We start from the raw sequence: 16,594 nt of genomic DNA, 5'->3' as shown, positions 1-16,594 counted from the left end.
CAGAGCTGAATTAGCACAATGTTTATGCATTTCTTTCACATCTACTGCAGTTAGATTCACTGTGTTCACTCAGAAGGAATCACTTCACATGGGTAGGCACTTGTAAAAGACATTTCGAACATGTTAAGAGGCTAAAAGCACGTTTAAAACTTGCCCGGTTTCAGCCTCATGGGTGCTAACGCTAGCAGGAGGATAACACGGTGTAGGCAGACAAACAACAGAACTACGTGTTGAAATCGACCGGAATTCTCCTTTAACCTCATTTAATATTGTATGTGGCTTTTGCGAAGTTCCTTCCCAAGATTATTTTGCAGAGCCACCATTGCTGCGTCCAGAGTTTAACGCCGCCCATGATGATTGTGATTGGTTTAAAGAAATGCAAACAACCCAGGGAGTCTTTTTCTCCTATCCTAGAAAGTATCTGTGGTGTAGCCAGACCTTCCTCCACAGCGTTGTGGAGATAGGACTGGCAATGCGAGCCTAACACTGAAGGAACCATAGGGACAGGGGATCAGGGCGAGAAGGCCTCTGATGAGGGGTGGTTGAGTTCAAGAGGCTGCATGTATGGGTAATCATTGCTTGGGTCAACATATCTTTATTGTAACTAGACAGAGGGAGAGGCCTCATCTATCGTTCAGCACTGAACAAAGTTTGCCTGCGGGTTGTAAGCTCGTGTTTTACAATCTCATCCTGCTATACATTCTGGTTGGTCTCAGGCTGGACCCTCCCTCCTCACTTGAAACAGCTGATTTATGTCTGGTCCTGGACACTTGTGCTCTGGGCCTGGAATGCACGGAATTTCAAAGACCCCCTCCTCTGCCTGTCCCGTCCACACGCAAACAAATGGAGCAGGCGCCTGGTTGGGCAGATGAAGGCCCACCGGTGCTCCCACTGCAGGGTAAGGAATGTCAGAGGCAAGAAAATAAATTCATTTTAACCTTCTTTCTGTCAATCTGTAGCTCTTTCTTTCCCTGCTATCTGTCTTGTTTGCCTTTTGGCTTTTGTTCTTCTTCTTTCTCCAGAGTTATTCTGATGTTCAGCCTCTCCCGAGATATCTTATAGATATCATATTTTGGAATTACTTCTCAGATCGGTTGAAAAATTAGCCAGAATAGGAGAAAAAAAAAGAATTTATTTGTGTTACAGTTTTAAAAACACAAATATGCATAGTGTTCTGTTGTTTGAAATGTGGCAAATGAATTATGTGACAAATAAAATAATGCTTTGTTAAACACACTCAAAGTCACAAAATGCATTATGTAAGACTGTGTAAAAAAAGCAAAGGACCTTAAAGTTTTTGTGTGTATATATGGTGGAAGTCAACATAAGAACACAAATGTAGCATGTAGCATTTTTACAGTAATGTAAAATCAAAGGCACGATAGCTGTGTTTTAGCTGTAACTCAATAGCACATGCATCTTAAACATGCGGCTGGCATGGCAAAGAAAAAAGAAGAAGATCAACACTCCATAGAAGCTAGAATAGTTATATGTTTTGACAATAAAAACATAAGCAGCTCTGTCTATTGTAGTTCATTTTCCATCTCAATGATATATCCAGACACCATTTTGATTGCTTTTTGAGTCTTTCTTTCCTCATGGCTTTAGTTTAATAATTCCCTTTCTCCTTCTGGGGCCTCAACGCAGCTCAAGGCCTGCTCTTTGCTGCGGGTTTATCCATTATGTTGAGCACGTCATCCAGGATGGACGGGCCCAGATCAAGTTCAAGGGAGAGGAATGACCCCGTGATCTGGGCGAGGGAATCCTGCGACATGCTCTTCTCCTTGGAAAAGTCCAACTCAAAATCACAGATGCGGCCCTCCTCCATTCCACTGTCCCTGTCCACCCACTCTCCATTGCACTTTGAGAGCTCCTGCTTGAAGCCCAGGGTAATGTCATTGTTAAAGTGTCCATAACCATTGCAGTTGCCGTTGCCGTTGAGACTCTTGCTGCCATTGCAGATCTTGTTCTGGAAGTCCCCTTTAAAGCTATCAAAGCTGTCGCTGCTCATGTTACTGTTCAGGCTTCCGTTGGCTTTGAAGGTGCTGTTGCTGTGACCGTTGATATAATAGGACGATGGCTTGTCAAACCTGGTTTCACTCTTGTTCATTTTGTTGGCTTTGGCAACCGCCTTAGAGGTGGACTTATGTGTGTTTTCCAGCAGATCCAGGAGGACGTCGGGCTTCGTCTGGATATCTGCGGAGGGAGACGATGGCTCACTGCTGAAGATGTCCATGGAGCGCAACAGAGCATCCATCTGCAGGATCTCTACCTCCTCTGTGCTGTCAGGTTTGATGGGAGCTGTAGACCCCGTGATGTCCTCCAACGGCTCCGGGGGCATGGAGAACACAGTAGATGAGATCAGGGGAAGGGTAAGCGCCTGGCAGCCACCGATAGTTGGGAGGGAGATGGCGTTCTTGAGTACCGGAGAGGGGGTCTCGGCAAAGGAAGCATCTCCGGTGCTGTTGGCTCTCAGAAACTCACTTTGGATGCCATACTGAGGATGGACGTCTCCCTTCCCTGGCAGGAGTTCATACTTCCCCTGGAGGAAAGACATGTCTCCAAAGGCATCTCTCTCCCCGCCCTTGCCGATGTGTATGGTGTGGCGAAAGTCCCCAAGCGGTGGACTGATCATGTCTGGGGACAAAATATCTCTGAGGCGACATTTCTTTCCCTTCTTATTGTTGGTGGGTTTCAGGTATATGGGTGCTTTCGCTGGCATGGCTGTAACTGCGGAAGAGATCTCAGATGTGAAGAGTCGGAAATGCTCTACAAGTTCTGGACGTGACAGTTCCCCCTGGGAGAAGCTCCAGTTACATTCTCGGTAACACACCGCTCAGACAGGACTCCAGAAATAATTTCAGCAATTGCGGCATCGATCAGGACCGGTGATGTCCGCCGGTGTGGAAAGGTCAAATGGCCACTTTCCTGAAATCAGAGACAAACAGAGAATTTGTCAGCATTTCTCTTTAAATCATGAACTCAGCACTGACACATTTTCTTAAGGTCCTTGTCCTGCCTTTTAGAAAAAAGAAATCTGGTCAGCAACACAAACACAAAAAAATCATATCCTCATCTTGCATCTGGCGAGCGTAGAAGCCAGAGCAGAGGAGGATCAGGCCTGGGTCTAAGGCTTTTAGCTGCTCTATTCACATTTCCACACATGATTCTCCTTTGGCCTCCACAACTCTGGATGTGCTAATGTGGAACAGCTGGACAGCAGACTGGGAGAGGAGACGCAAAGCGAGACTTTAGTAGGATCAGGTCAGGGCAGCCTGTTTTAGGAACAAGCTACTGCTCAGGCACGCACAGAGATAGAAAGAGATGGATAAGAGGGGAGGGAAGGAGTTTAAGGGGTTTTGGAGGATTGTATGAGACAGATAGAGTGAGGGATTACAGAGCAAGTGGATCTTGAAAAAGACTGTGATGCAGATTGTGAATTGATTTGGCTTTGATGGGCAGAGAGTTTAATAAGGGCTGAGATACCAGCTAGGTTGCACTATACATCAGGATGGGTAAACATTATTAAGGGGGTATTGGATTTGATTAAAGGTGACTGATTGCATGCTGTCTTCTCAGAGCTTTTCCATTACAAACCCAACCGAGAATGTCACCACGTTGGCAGCCAGCTTAGTGTAGGATGAACTCAGTAAAAAGAGGAGAGAATCCGTTTGACCGTTTGAAACGACATGGCAACCAAGGAGAAATGGGAAAAACACACCAGGAAGGGAGTTGACTGTGTGTGTGTGTGTGTGTGTGTGTGTGTGTGTGTATGTGTGTGTGTATGTGTGTGTGTGTGTGTGAGAGAGCGCACCAGTGAGGAGAGAGCTTGCCCATTTATAGACATATTTACTTATGAGAGGTCTGTCAGCAGTGACCATCTCACAGTGTGCACCACTGCACAGAAGTGCCTGGGCGGTCAGGTCCACCCAAAAATTTCACAAAGAAAACATCCACATTCCTGCTTCAACCGACCCCATAGAGACACACTGCATCAGCCTTATCAGAGACACTTTAAGTGGGCGATGTTTATTCAGCAGGCACATTAGTGTGGAGCCAGAGGGACACACACTTGCTGCGTATTTGGATCCAAATAGCAGGCTGGAAACCATTGCACTGACATCCACTTTCAACATGGATTCTTGTGTTTCCAACCTGTTTGATGAAGTGCAGTAGCCCCAGTATCTCCCTGTAGGAGAGCCACAACTTCAACTGTATACAATGTGAAGTACAGGGTGAAATCTTCGCACTTCAGGGGATGCCATTACAACACAAATAAACCTGTCACCCAACAAGCACTATGGGGCTATATATAGCCATGGCAAACACTGAGCCATGCAGAACATGTGTGAGTGTGTTGAACGCCGCTCTTCCTGATCCTTGTGGATTCGAGTGCTGGCGTGAGTGTTTGCGCGAGGTGCCTGACTGCTCGTGAAAGATAGCAGTTTTGAATGCACGCCATGTGTGCGAAGGAGAGCGTGTTTGTTTGCTAACAGTGAGGGAGAGAAAGCAAAGGGGAAGGAGGAGGGCGAAGAGGAGTGCTGCAGTGTTTAATGAAGGGAGGGGGGGGGACAGAAAAACCTCACTTGTTTAGCTCAAGCTTTTCTCAAATTTTTTTTCTTCCATTTCTCTTCCTTACACTTATTCTTTTTCTTTCTGTAGTCTCTCCCTTTTCGCTGGCGCTCCTCAATCCTTTCTGACCTTACAGCTGATGCTCTCTGCAGTGGGAAATTGGGCTTGGATAGGAAGTGAGAGGCATGCACCAGCATGCCAAAAGCTGCTTCCTGTGTGCTCAGAGTGCACATATCTATATCTGTATTACCTTTTGCAATGCTATTCACAAGAATAGAAGGTCACCGCTGCACTGCTGGCTGAAGCACTTCCAATCAAACGTATCTATTGATTGTTGCTCTGCCCTGATAGAATTATAACATCTGCCCGGTGTGTGTGTGTGTGTGTGTGTGTGTGTGTGTGTGTGTGTGTGTGTGTGTGTGTGTGTGTGTGTGTGGACCCTCTCTCCAGCGGCATTAGAAAGTGCACAGCCCATGCATTATAATACATGATAATGTTGCTTGGAATCAATTGTATGGACAGAAGTTATAGGAAAACATCTAGCAGAAGAGCAAACCAACTTGTGCAACTCTCCCAGGGGGACATCTGCTGGTCAGCTGATACGATGAAAGCCTGGAAGTCTGACCTTCACCTCAGCCGTCCTGCTGGTGGCCCAGTTTGGCTTATATGGCAAACATGACTGGAATTCCAGAGGCTGACAGCAGAGAATGAAGAAAACAAAATCCTCATGACGGTCTTTTAGAAATCGGCTTTATAACCACTATGAGGGTTAATTTAATTATATTAATTTGAATGTGTGTAGAGAATCTCAAAAGTCATAGAAATTTGAGTTAAGCTTGTGGCCAAAGAGGAAATTAATCAATTACAAGAGCTCAGGATATCCCATGATGGACCCCTATGGCTTGACCTAATGAATCCATTTGTGTCTTTGCAGGATGTTAATAGTTGAGCAGGAGTATTTTGGTATATCTCAAAGCCAAGGGCAGATTTGCATCCTTCTTTTGGAACTGATCCGAAAAGAGACGGCATGGCATGTGTTGACTGGTTTGAAGCCTGGCGCCGCCACAGAATGCGGCCGCGGGTTTCATTTACACCTCCGGGAAGTGGGGATCTGATGGCACCTTCCTTTCAAAAGTGCTTGTCTGTGCAGCCATCCAGTCATAATGTGAGCTGCAGGATAAAGCCACTGTGTCATTGGGTCAGCAAGAGCTATCTGTCTGGGCATGAAGTGATCTGGAGCCACTCCAGCCTCTTTAAAAATGGAGCATTGCCTCATCAGCTCGTGCTTGGAGGCTTGGTTGTTAGTGAGGGGGGCAGCAGCGGGAGCGAGGTGATGAAAGTTGGGGGCAGATAAATGTGGGGTTGCTATCTGATAATTGAACTAATGGCTCTTGATTTGTCTGGGTGTTTCTAGATACCTTAAAGTCACATGTGATGTTACTCTGTCAGTATATTCTTGGAGTCAGTGTAATTCTACTTCAGCCTAAATAAATGCCCCAGTTTGATGATGCTTTACAGTTCGATGAACTGCTCCAAAGCCTTTGATGAGGGATGTACGTAGAAAGAGGCTCAGGAGAGCAGCTGTTCAAAATATGACCTGTATATGACTTCCCTATTCTTTAAAATAGACATCGTGCATCTCCTTAATATTCCTCCCGTGATGGGATTACTGTGCTGACATTTCACATCAGCGCTGTTGAAAAATAGCATGCTATTCTGCACTTGAGTAGTAGTTGTGGTCAGTGTAACATCATCAGTGTGTGGGAGACAAACTTATATTCCTCCCACTGTGTCTACAAACAACTTTGTGGAAGTTTGAAGTCTCCAAATACTCTTCTAACATCTAACCTTGACTTGTGTCACGCCTTTGAATAGCAGAAAGACCCTCTCTTTGGGGTTGTTATAAAAAGCAAATGCACATACCACAGAGGCTAATGGTAGCCTTACAGAATAGACTGAGCTGTTTGTTACATAAAAAACCCTCAATTATAGGCAAAGGCCTTACATTCGGGGGCCTGGTGGCAGTGCCGGGACGAGGCGAGGGCGAATGCCAGGGTGGAGTATTTGTCTTTCTTTCTCGCTCCCCTTGTGCCACCCGCAAGCATGGCCAGCACATGCCAGAGTTATCCTTGGCAGAGAGGAGCAGGAAGCTGAATCAAAGTGTATGAAACATGAAGGGAATGTACTGGCAAAAAAGAAAAGGTCCTTTCCTCACAGTGTAACCGTAAAAGCCTCCTCTGAATCTACTCCCCTCGAGATGGCAAAGCCAGCTCTGCATTTCAGAGGAACATGACTTAAGCGTGTAGCCGGACTAAAAAAAGGGGACAGGATATCATGTTGCTCCGAACAACTTAGCTCTTGTGTTGCATGTCTGAGAGCGTGTGCCGGACAAACGCTGCTGTACAAGCTTAATTTGCCATGCATGCTTTCGCACGTTTCACTGTCACTAAGCAATATCCCATTCTGCTCCAGACAGTCAAGAAAAAAACCAAGACACTTACAGTACATGGCAGCAGGTATACTGCAGCAACATTATCCTGTCTACTAATTCAGATGACTGTACCAGCAGAGTGTGAAATAAAACATGCTCCCACTCTCACTCACCTCAGGTATTCCGATTGGGGAGATCCGGATCTATCCCAGGTAATGCTGGCGCTGGTGCTCTCCTGAACGCTGCAGCCTCAGGTTGATGTGTGTGTGTGTGTGTGTGTGTGTGTGTGTGTGTCTGTCTGTCTGTATGTGTGTGTTCAGTGGCTGCTGTTGGGCTCCTGTGGCTTGTTGACAATGCCCTGCCTCCTGTCTCTGCCTCGGGGCTGCACTTCTGTCGACTGGGACGTCTGCCGGACAGCTGTTTTGGAATAGCTCTCCGGCTCCTATTCCCTTCTGAAGCAAGTCAAGTCTCCTCCTACACCTCCCCGCACTCCCCCCCCCCCTTCCTCTCTCTCTTTCTCTGCCTTCTCGCTCCCTTCTCTCCCTCTAGCAGCACCTGTGCATGTCTGCCCTCTCTCTCTCTCTCTCTCTCTCTCTCTCTCTCTCTCTCTCTCTCTCTCCAAACCCGGAGCTCAGATTTTTTTAAGGAGCTCTGTGGTGTTTGAGGATCCTCCTTGCTTCCTGTGCCTCGGTGGAGCTGCGGTGATGAGTGATCACAAGCTCCGGTCTTGCGGAAGAAGGAACTGGCCTCATGGGATGTCTGGCTGTCTCTCCTCTCTACAATGATATGTACACTGAGTATGTGTTCACTCTTTTCCCTCTGCTGCTATTGTGCCTCACCCTGTCTGTGACTTTGCGACTGCCTGCATCTGATAAGAGCTGTCAGACTCTTGACTGGACTCTCCCTGTCTCTCTTTTAAGCCTCTCCTCTCTAGCCTTATCCATCACACATGCGCGCCCACACCCTCCCTTGTTTTCCCCAAACTATAACTCATAATGCATAATCACTTCATTTGCTAGCCAAGTCATTTTGTGCATAGTCCTTTATTTTTCAAAGCTGCAGCAGGCTGAGGCGACACTGTGCGAACAGGCTGAATGCTGCAGAATACTGCAGCACTGCCGCACATGCAGGGGACCTTTACAGATAAGCTAATGGACAGCACATGGGTATACTGCAGCAAAAATAGACTTGCTCAGTGGGAATCTTTGTCCCTCTATAATGATTTGAAATATAGAGATACAAAACATTGTCAGAAAAAAAAAAAAGGTTCTGACCTAATGCCCTCAAGTCAAGGACATGGCAAACCTGTCTGTGCATCACTTCTTTTTTTTGGTTCTATTCTTGTATAAAAAAAAAATAAATCCCATCACCTTGGTAACCAGTGCAGCTCAGAGGTGATATCACACTTTGCTGTGTAGTTTCCCCCCAAAGAGGCTGGGGAAAGCAGAGGTGTGTGTTTCTGCTTGTACAGTGTGTCACAAAAGGGCAAAGAAGAGAAATGTGGGGGGAAGGGTGCTTGAATCTCAATCAGTGTGTGTGTGTGTGTGTGTGTGTGTGTGTGTGTGTGTGTGTGTGTGTGTGTGTGTGTGTGTGTGTGTGTCTCTACGGTTAAGAAACGGGGTGAATGCATGTCCTCACAAGCTGCAGTAGTACTTTAACAATAATCCCGCCTTGTCCAGCAGATGAAGCAGCACATCCCCTTCTGCAAACACCACACATTCTAACCTCTACTTCCTGTTGAAACTGGCGAAGTAGCTCATTCTCCCTAATCCGCTTCCTCCATGCTGTTATATTTCAAGTGATGGATGCACCACTGTAATAACGAGCTATATAATGCTTTGCAAAGTCTCGTGCTGAAATGAATGCGGGGTTGTGTCTGTTGGTGGACGGCTTACGTGGCTAAGACACCCTCTATTTAACTTCCACAGGCGTTATTTAGCACCGGCTAACCAGCAGTTGTGAATGAAGACCTTTTAGCATGGTGTTGTCGAGTCGCCTCAGGGTGATGTCATCGGGGGGCGTCCATGTGGCCAGCACATGATCTATAAGTAGAACACACAACACTGTCTTCTCATTTAGGAAGACCATCAAACCTTGGAAACTCCAGAGCAGCTGCTGGAAAAGGAAAGTCAATGTAATTCTAATTCCCCCCTAAATGAATGTCTTCCCAATGAGGCATAATGGGCATAAAGGGTTTATAAGTTGTCGGTAATTACTTTATAAATGGTTAATTCATCATTTGCATCAATGTATATTAATCAACATGTCTGTAAATGTCCCAGTGTACAGTAAGCCAGCTGGCTCATTTTCAACTGCAGTTTGGCAAGATGTTCTAAAACCAATAGCTGTTTTTCACAGCAGATATTTTGATTCGCTATAGTAGGAAAAGCATGTGTCTCTAATAACATTAATGATGGCTCAGTTCCATTCAAATGTCCCAGTAAACCATGACAATGAGGCTACATCCACACTATACGTTTTCATTTTGAAGCAGCGTTTGAACAAAAACGATCTCTGTCCACACAAGAGTTTTAGCTCCAGTAGCAGAACTAATCTCCATTTATATTAACGTGTTGACACAAGCGGCAACTTCCGGGCCTGAAAAGTGAAGCCAATGCGGAAGTGCCTTAAACCTGCATTGTGTCTTACCAGCAGGGGGCGACTCCACTGGCTCCAAAATGAAGTCTGTTTCTATAGAATTCTATGGTGAAATTACCCTACTTCTCACTTGATTTATTACCTCAATGAGCAATCTTCAATACAGCATGATGTTCATGTTTCATTTTTTTTTATTTTACCTTTATTTTACCAGGAATATTCCTATTGAGATTCATAATCTTTTTTTTTTTTACAAGGGAGTCCTGGCCATAAAGAGATTCACATAAAAGAACAAACAACAGACTTATAACAAAACAGCAAATAACATAAAACAATGAATTAGCAGCATTCAGTAATTATCAGCCTGGCAAACCTTAGGTCATAATTAGTAATTATTATTGTTATTACTGATCTATAACGTCTTAATAAATGAATTTCTGACTGAATTTATAAAGCCACGAGTTACAGCTGACATAGGCTTTAATAATTTCCTTTTAACAGAAAGTGTTACCAAAACCTCCCAACCACCCAATGTTAGATTATCGTCCCTGACGTGTTATTTTTTCCCGTTTCCTTGATAAGCCCACTTGTACAGAGTTTCAGAGTGTTTTGATTTTTCCCCTCAGCGATTCTCAGATATTCTTTCAACAAACCTGAGACAGCAGCAGAAACATACACTGTTTGGTGTATTCTGTTGAACAGAGCTTGTTTGCCAGGAACATGCTTGTCATTTTATTTTTGTTTTCCATCACAAGTTGTGCTATGGGTTGTGTTATTGGAGGAATTGAAGACTCATTTTTTATTCCATTTCCAGACTAATTTGCTTTGCTTTGGCCCGTGTCTTTGCCGTTTACACAAGGAAAGCAAAGAGACAGTCTTGGGTGTCCTGTCTAAACTGTTCCACTGAGGTTACTTTTCTCCATCTTGACACGCCATGCGCTGATCTCAGGTCAGGTAAACAAGCCTGTCCTTGTCTACTAAAGTAAAACAACTGGGGAAAACAGGATTTAAGGAAGCACGCTCATCAGGCTCTTAACACGCTCTTAACCACTTTCTTGTGTGTTGTAACTCAGGAGCTGTATCAAGCATCTACGGTAATGTGGATGATGAATTTCTCCTGTTTTACAGATTTAATTTTAATCTTATGTTAACAACTCACCCACTTGACACATCAACCGACTCCACCCTTCCTCCTGCAGCTGCCTCAACACATGAGTTCACACCCATTATGGAGTAAGCAACATCATTATCACTTCCTGGCTGAGGGAGGACAAGTGAGTGAGCAATATAAAACACGATTGTCTTTTAAAAAGACAACGCATTCTCATGAACGATTTCATATGATGTTGTACGAAAACGTATGCACATGATGACGAAATTATGTCCAACGGTCAGGGGACGACCGGTCACATGACAGTTATATTTAGCGGTCTTTACAATTCAATTTAGCTCAGAAAAGGTTACTGTGAGCCGGCTACAGAGCACCGTGAGACCCTTCTCTTTTAGAGCGGCTGTTGAACTTATGCCTACCATACGCTAGAAGACTTTGAACAGACTTTGAAAAGACTAAAGTCTGACACCATCTCACATCTAAAGACAATCATCTCACATCTAACGTTAAAGACTATCATAATATGTAAAGACTGGGGATCTTGCAGGGTCACAAATTGCAAGACTACAACTAGATTGGTTTTGAAAGATTTAACCACGCTAGCTAGCTACCGCTAGCGCTAGCTGGTAACTTAAGGGTAAGTTTGCAGATTTTTTGTTCTGCTGTACATGCAGATGAATGGCGGCAGTACCGGGGAAGGGGGGGAGGGGTCCGAGTTTACACACCGATAAAGCTCTTTTGGATAACTCGCTTCAGAAGGGTTGAAAATCGGTAACGTTCCTTCTGTAGCGTTTAGCTTAACGCAGCGCAATAACAACAATAAACAACACTGGCTCTAGCAGTTTGCTGCTTCTTGTTTGGTGCTGGAGGGAGCGTACCCATTGGTTGCTGACAAAGTTCACATGCTTTAACTTCACTACCTGAGTTTTATAACTACCTTACACAAAACGATTGAGATGACTGGAACATGCCCCAACTCTAGCAAGACTTTCATGATTTCATTCCGATATTGGAAATTGGTCTGCGACAGTGGAATCACTTGAAAAGTTGTTTGGTCTAAGGCATTAAGCGCACAAAAGATGATGTGATGTGAGCCGTTTAGAGAGCAGGCGTTGCCTTTAAAGCTGAACACCCACACAGGTGCTTTCAGTTATTCTGGCTGATTGGACTCTGCTCAGGTTGAAGATGGGCCGGAGCTTTGATGGGAACTTATTACGTCACAAACTTCCAATCTACCAATAAGGATGATAAAGATGTAATTTGTCCCGCCCTAACAGATGCAACAAAGCTAAAAGGAGGCTCAGGAAGATGTCACTCAATCAGTCTTTACACACCCAAACAGTCCTGGGAAGAGGTCTAATCATCCAGATTAACTAAAACACCTGTGTGGGTGTCCAGGGCCTTTAAATTTAGCTGGAAAAAAGGTGACTGCCATGTGGCCATGACGGCACCAAAATGACTAGCTAAAATTTAGATACAGATTGTGATTTGGATTAAAACCCCCATCCCCTCTTCTTCAGGGACACATTTGAAAGCCCTGTGTTTTATGACACACCCATCCACCTGACCTTCTCCTTGCGCATTGCGCACTTATACATCAGCAGTCATTGTGCTGCATACAGTAATAAATACATGGAATATATACGAATTGCAATGCATTACTTTTCGAAGCGATGTGTACGAATGGTTCATGAGAACAGCCTGAAAAAGATGGCTGCTTCAACTGCTGGCTTTTAAGTGTGGTTATTTGAAACTGATGATGTTTCATGAAGTTTGCCCAGTCTTTATGTACTGGAATCTATCTATCATATGAAAAAAATATTTTGGCTGCATTAATAACAGCCAAAATAAGACACAGAAATGTCATATTGTGAACTCTCATTTTCATTAATTTAAAAATGTTTTGTGTAACTGATTCCTCTATAATAATAAAGATATATGTAGCAATAACAAAAACATTCCTCCCTACGATTAGTGGTGGGCGGATCGATCCAAATATCGATAATATCGACACCAACGTTGGTATTGATTGGTAAGATCGATACTTAAGTACTTTAGTTTAACTTTTTTAGTTTCTCTTCAGTATTACTGCTGCGGTTTCATCAGAGAGGCGACCTGGCTGTCTGTGTCTGTGTAAGCGCGGTCTCGGCGCGGAGCAGGCACACTTTGCTCCTCCTCCCCCCTTTTGTGATTTGATGTTGTACCTTCACGTGACTCGGCGGCGCCAGGCAAACAAGCAAGCAAGCAGCCAGGCCCGGCGGGGGCCAGCACCACACACACACAAGCAGGACAGAGACGGAGCAGAAGAATGGCAGAGAGGAATTATTAATAATCTAAATGTAAAATCACAAAAACACTTTTAACAAAAGGATCGGTATCGTACCGGTATCGGCGATATTGGCCCTGTATTTACTTGGTATCGGCTTGACACCAAATATTGCATCACACCACTACTTACGACTCTGGAGGAGGTTACGATGACATTTTTACACAGCTTTTAACAACGTCATGAGCAAAATGTTCTGCACACATATTCAATAGATTGTAAACAGTTGGAGACGTGAGGCTACATGTTGACAGCCTCGTCTATATGCTCCATTTGCATTCTTATCAAAGTTTTCTCTCAGAGTTGCACTAATTCACTGTACGTAGGTCATCCATGCTGACAGTAAACATTTCACAATGTTCTCAGGCCTGCAGGCAGCACACAGGGAGGGACCCGATCCTGAGGGCACTAGCCAATGTTTTGAGTGCAGGAGATGTGCAGCCAAGCGGAGGGGGAGGAGGGGATTGTGGGTAGTCTAAACACTGTCTTGCTCTGTGGCTGTATCCCAAAATGTTTTTTTGTGTGTGCACGCGGGGGATGCACCATACTGAATTACAGCAGACCACACACACCAGAGGTAGCACCTCGGCTTCTGTGCCTATTTTAGCAACATAACAAATTGAGCATGAGGTGAAAGGTGGAGTTCAAGCACGGACAGCAAGAATTCAGGATATAAACCGCTGCTGTAGCAATGCAACTTATACTGCTGTTAGTGGGCTCAATAAGCAATTTGACGCTTTAGTTTTCATTGTTAGAGTCTTGACTCTTTTTGGTGTGCAACCTTTATTCTTTTTTTTAATTACAAGATAGTACATTAACTTTCAGTGGGATTTAAACCTTTAAAGGAACAATTGATTCTTTACACTTCACTAGACACATGATAACAAATAGCTGGGGTTGACATTTAAATGGCACGTTTAAATCTGAAATAAGGTGAAATATCACTGTAAGGTTTTGGTTTCAGTTCCTCAGAAATCAAAGAGCAAGAGCTTCCCTCTTGACAACAGTTTTAGCTCATTTGAAGCTGCACTATTCAACATTTTTGTATTAACATTGAGTCAAATGACAACGTGTAATGTGAAGGAGATCACTCTTTGGGACAAACAATAGGAGCATTATCACGTTACAAAGCTTTTTAGCGTTTTTCAGCTCATTGTTTCGGTTTCATGGCCCGCAACTTTAATGTTTTGTTAAGCACTGCTCACTAACCAGATTACAACTGCAGCATGTAGCTGTTTTTAACAAACGGGCTCTGATAAACTACTGTACATTACCTGCCCAGCAACGGCACTGAAAAAGTTAGAGACTAGCTGATAAACAAAGATGATTAGCAGCTAAAGAGCCAGATATTTCCCTCAGAAGTTGGTGGAGACCAAAACAGAGCTAAAAGATGAGTAAATTTGGACTTATATTTGTCAGGTGGCCAAAAACATGACTTCAATTTGATGATAATGTTTCTGTGTCATTAGGTAAACTTTTGCTAACACATTCGCCATAACATCTTTAAAAGTGTGTTCACAGCTTGTTTTACTGCCCTTTAGTGGCCAAAAATGGGGCGACGCCTGCAAGCTAGTTCAGGCAGTCCACTCGAGCTGCACCACTGTACACACGCGTGACATGCCTCACTCTCCGTGTCATTTACCAAACACACCCTCTCAATTTGGCGGTGTATTTAAGCTGCACATTTCCCCATCTCTGCCTTGCCAATGCTGCTGCTGCCCTGCACCTGTATCGCTGCCTGCGTTCAGCCCCACCACCACCCCAGCATCCACCTGCAGGCTCTGGCCAGGAGGGTGGTGCTTTATCATCACTCCCCAATATCTCATGTAAACCCAGCAGGGAGTGATGAGTCTGGCCACCAAACACAATGTTCTGGTGTTATAATAAACATTTCAAACTTGAGTTGTCTGACTGAAAAATCAATATGCTACTTAAAAACAGTCAAACTGGGAGAAATCACCACAAACAAGCCACAGATACTGACAGCCTCAAAAGACTAGAATGCAGTGTAGCCACAGTCTGTAGTAAAGGGTGTAACTCTTTCATTTTATTAATGGGAAAAACTTGCCAACGGTCACTCATTACTATAATCGCTTGCTATCATTACTGCTGTGGCTCTCGACACCGACGTGACGTCCATGTATAAACCACATCTGATTGCAGCAAATTGAGGCATGTTGTCATGGTGATGGAAACAGGACAGACTTTGAGGGAAATTGTACAAGTAAATGTTACCTAATGTAACATTTCATTGCAAAACAACTCCTGGAATGCATTAAACAGCTCAAATTGATGATAGTGTAAGAGTAGCTGAGGGGAATTTTTCCTCAACCTTGAAGAGACTAACTCTCTCTTCGACAATTAGACTATCTGACCACATCCACACTGGTGAGTTGATGTCTGGCACACATCCTTGGAAAGAGAGCAAGTGATACATCACTTGCTAAGGAGTGTGTCTTCCCACTGGAATTCCAGTAGCTGTGCCACAGGCCACCCTCTTGCAATCAGCTTGTGGTCGTCCATTTCACATCCTGCTCCATCCACAACCAAAAGCGCTATTATGTCCATGAGAATTGGCAGGCTGCCCTTACCCATATCATGAGGGGTGAGCAGAGCAGGATACCAGCTTTTAGAGTCAAGCTGAGGCCAGCTGGAGGCCTGAAACTGTGCTGTTTTCCAGGCTGTTCTTATGCAACACGGTCTCACGGCAGTTCGTGAAATGGTCACGTTATTTTTAATCTATTGATTTGTGTACAGGGCCACGTTTATGTTGTTTTTGTCGTGGTGGTCAGCACGTAATGGGAAGCATCTATACGGAAATTGGGTTTAGGAAAAGAACAAGGGGAAATGAAACGCCACACGTGGGACACGATCCCCGGTCTCCGGGGGGAAAGTCCTGTGTTGTTTGACCCATTCACCACCCCAACCAACCTCCCTGTGCAGATTTTCGGCATTTCATACTACTACTACTCCGTAGTCGTGCTGTGATCACGAAAGATGCTTCCCATTGAAATACATTAGTTTAAATAATGTGCTCACCACCACGAAAAAAACGACATAAACGTGTCTGTGTACACGAATCAATAGATTAAACAACGTGACCATTTCACGAACTGCCGTGAGACTGGGTTGTCTCATTAACCATTCGTACATATAGCTACGAAATTTAATTTTGTATGTTTTTAACGTATTTATTGCTATATGCACCACATTGACTGTGGAAGAAAGGAGGAGGTGGATGGGTCATAAAACTCAGCGCTCTTAGGGGGTGTGTAGGGAGTGTTTTAATCCAAAACTTGATCTTTTTCCTAAACCTAACTACTCGTTTTGGTGCCTAAAATTAACTGTTGTCGCTGCATAACGATCACTTTTTGACAGGTAAACTCACCTGCCATGCCTCCTTAAAGGACCATCATTTTCCGGTGCCCTATAGCCGGCTCCCAGTAACCTTTTGTCAGCTAAACTCAACTACCAACGGCCACTAATAGGACTGACAGCTCACGGAGCTCTGTAGCCGGTGTCCTGTGACCGGCTGGCTCACGCCTATTTTCGTAGG

At 44.4% G+C, this 16,594-nt stretch overlaps 1 protein-coding gene across 2 annotated transcripts; it reads right to left on the bottom strand.

Moving 5' to 3' along the window:
* Positions 1 to 1,112: 1,112 nt before the first annotated feature.
* On the bottom strand, positions 1,113 to 7,848 carry cdc42ep3 (CDC42 effector protein (Rho GTPase binding) 3). Of its 2 annotated transcripts, XM_078273388.1 has the most exons (3): positions 7,177 to 7,848; positions 5,133 to 5,266; positions 1,113 to 2,928 (listed from the first exon to the last, which is right to left on the bottom strand). In XM_078273388.1, exon 3 carries the CDS (start codon positions 2,720 to 2,722, stop codon positions 1,649 to 1,651), a length of 1,074 nt encoding a protein of 357 aa, XP_078129514.1. In that variant the 5' UTR covers positions 2,723 to 2,928; positions 5,133 to 5,266; positions 7,177 to 7,848; the 3' UTR covers positions 1,113 to 1,648. The 2 variants fall into 2 exon arrangements, with proteins under 2 accessions (XP_078129514.1, XP_078129513.1); XM_078273387.1 differs by lacking the exon at positions 5,133 to 5,266.
* Positions 7,849 to 16,594: the final 8,746 nt, after the last annotated feature.

The sequence above is a fragment of the Sander vitreus genome, chromosome 17 (assembly GCF_031162955.1).
Source record: "Sander vitreus isolate 19-12246 chromosome 17, sanVit1, whole genome shotgun sequence".
Taxonomy (NCBI): Eukaryota; Metazoa; Chordata; class Actinopteri; order Perciformes; family Percidae; genus Sander; species Sander vitreus.
Note: the sequence above shows the minus strand (reverse complement) of the source record. Positions and strands in the feature narration are given on the sequence as shown.

Excerpts from the sequence above, each read along its gene's own strand:
- cdc42ep3 (XM_078273388.1), bottom strand. The coding sequence starts at position 2,722 with ATGCCAGCGAAAGCACCCATATACCTGAAACCCACCAACAATAAGAAG.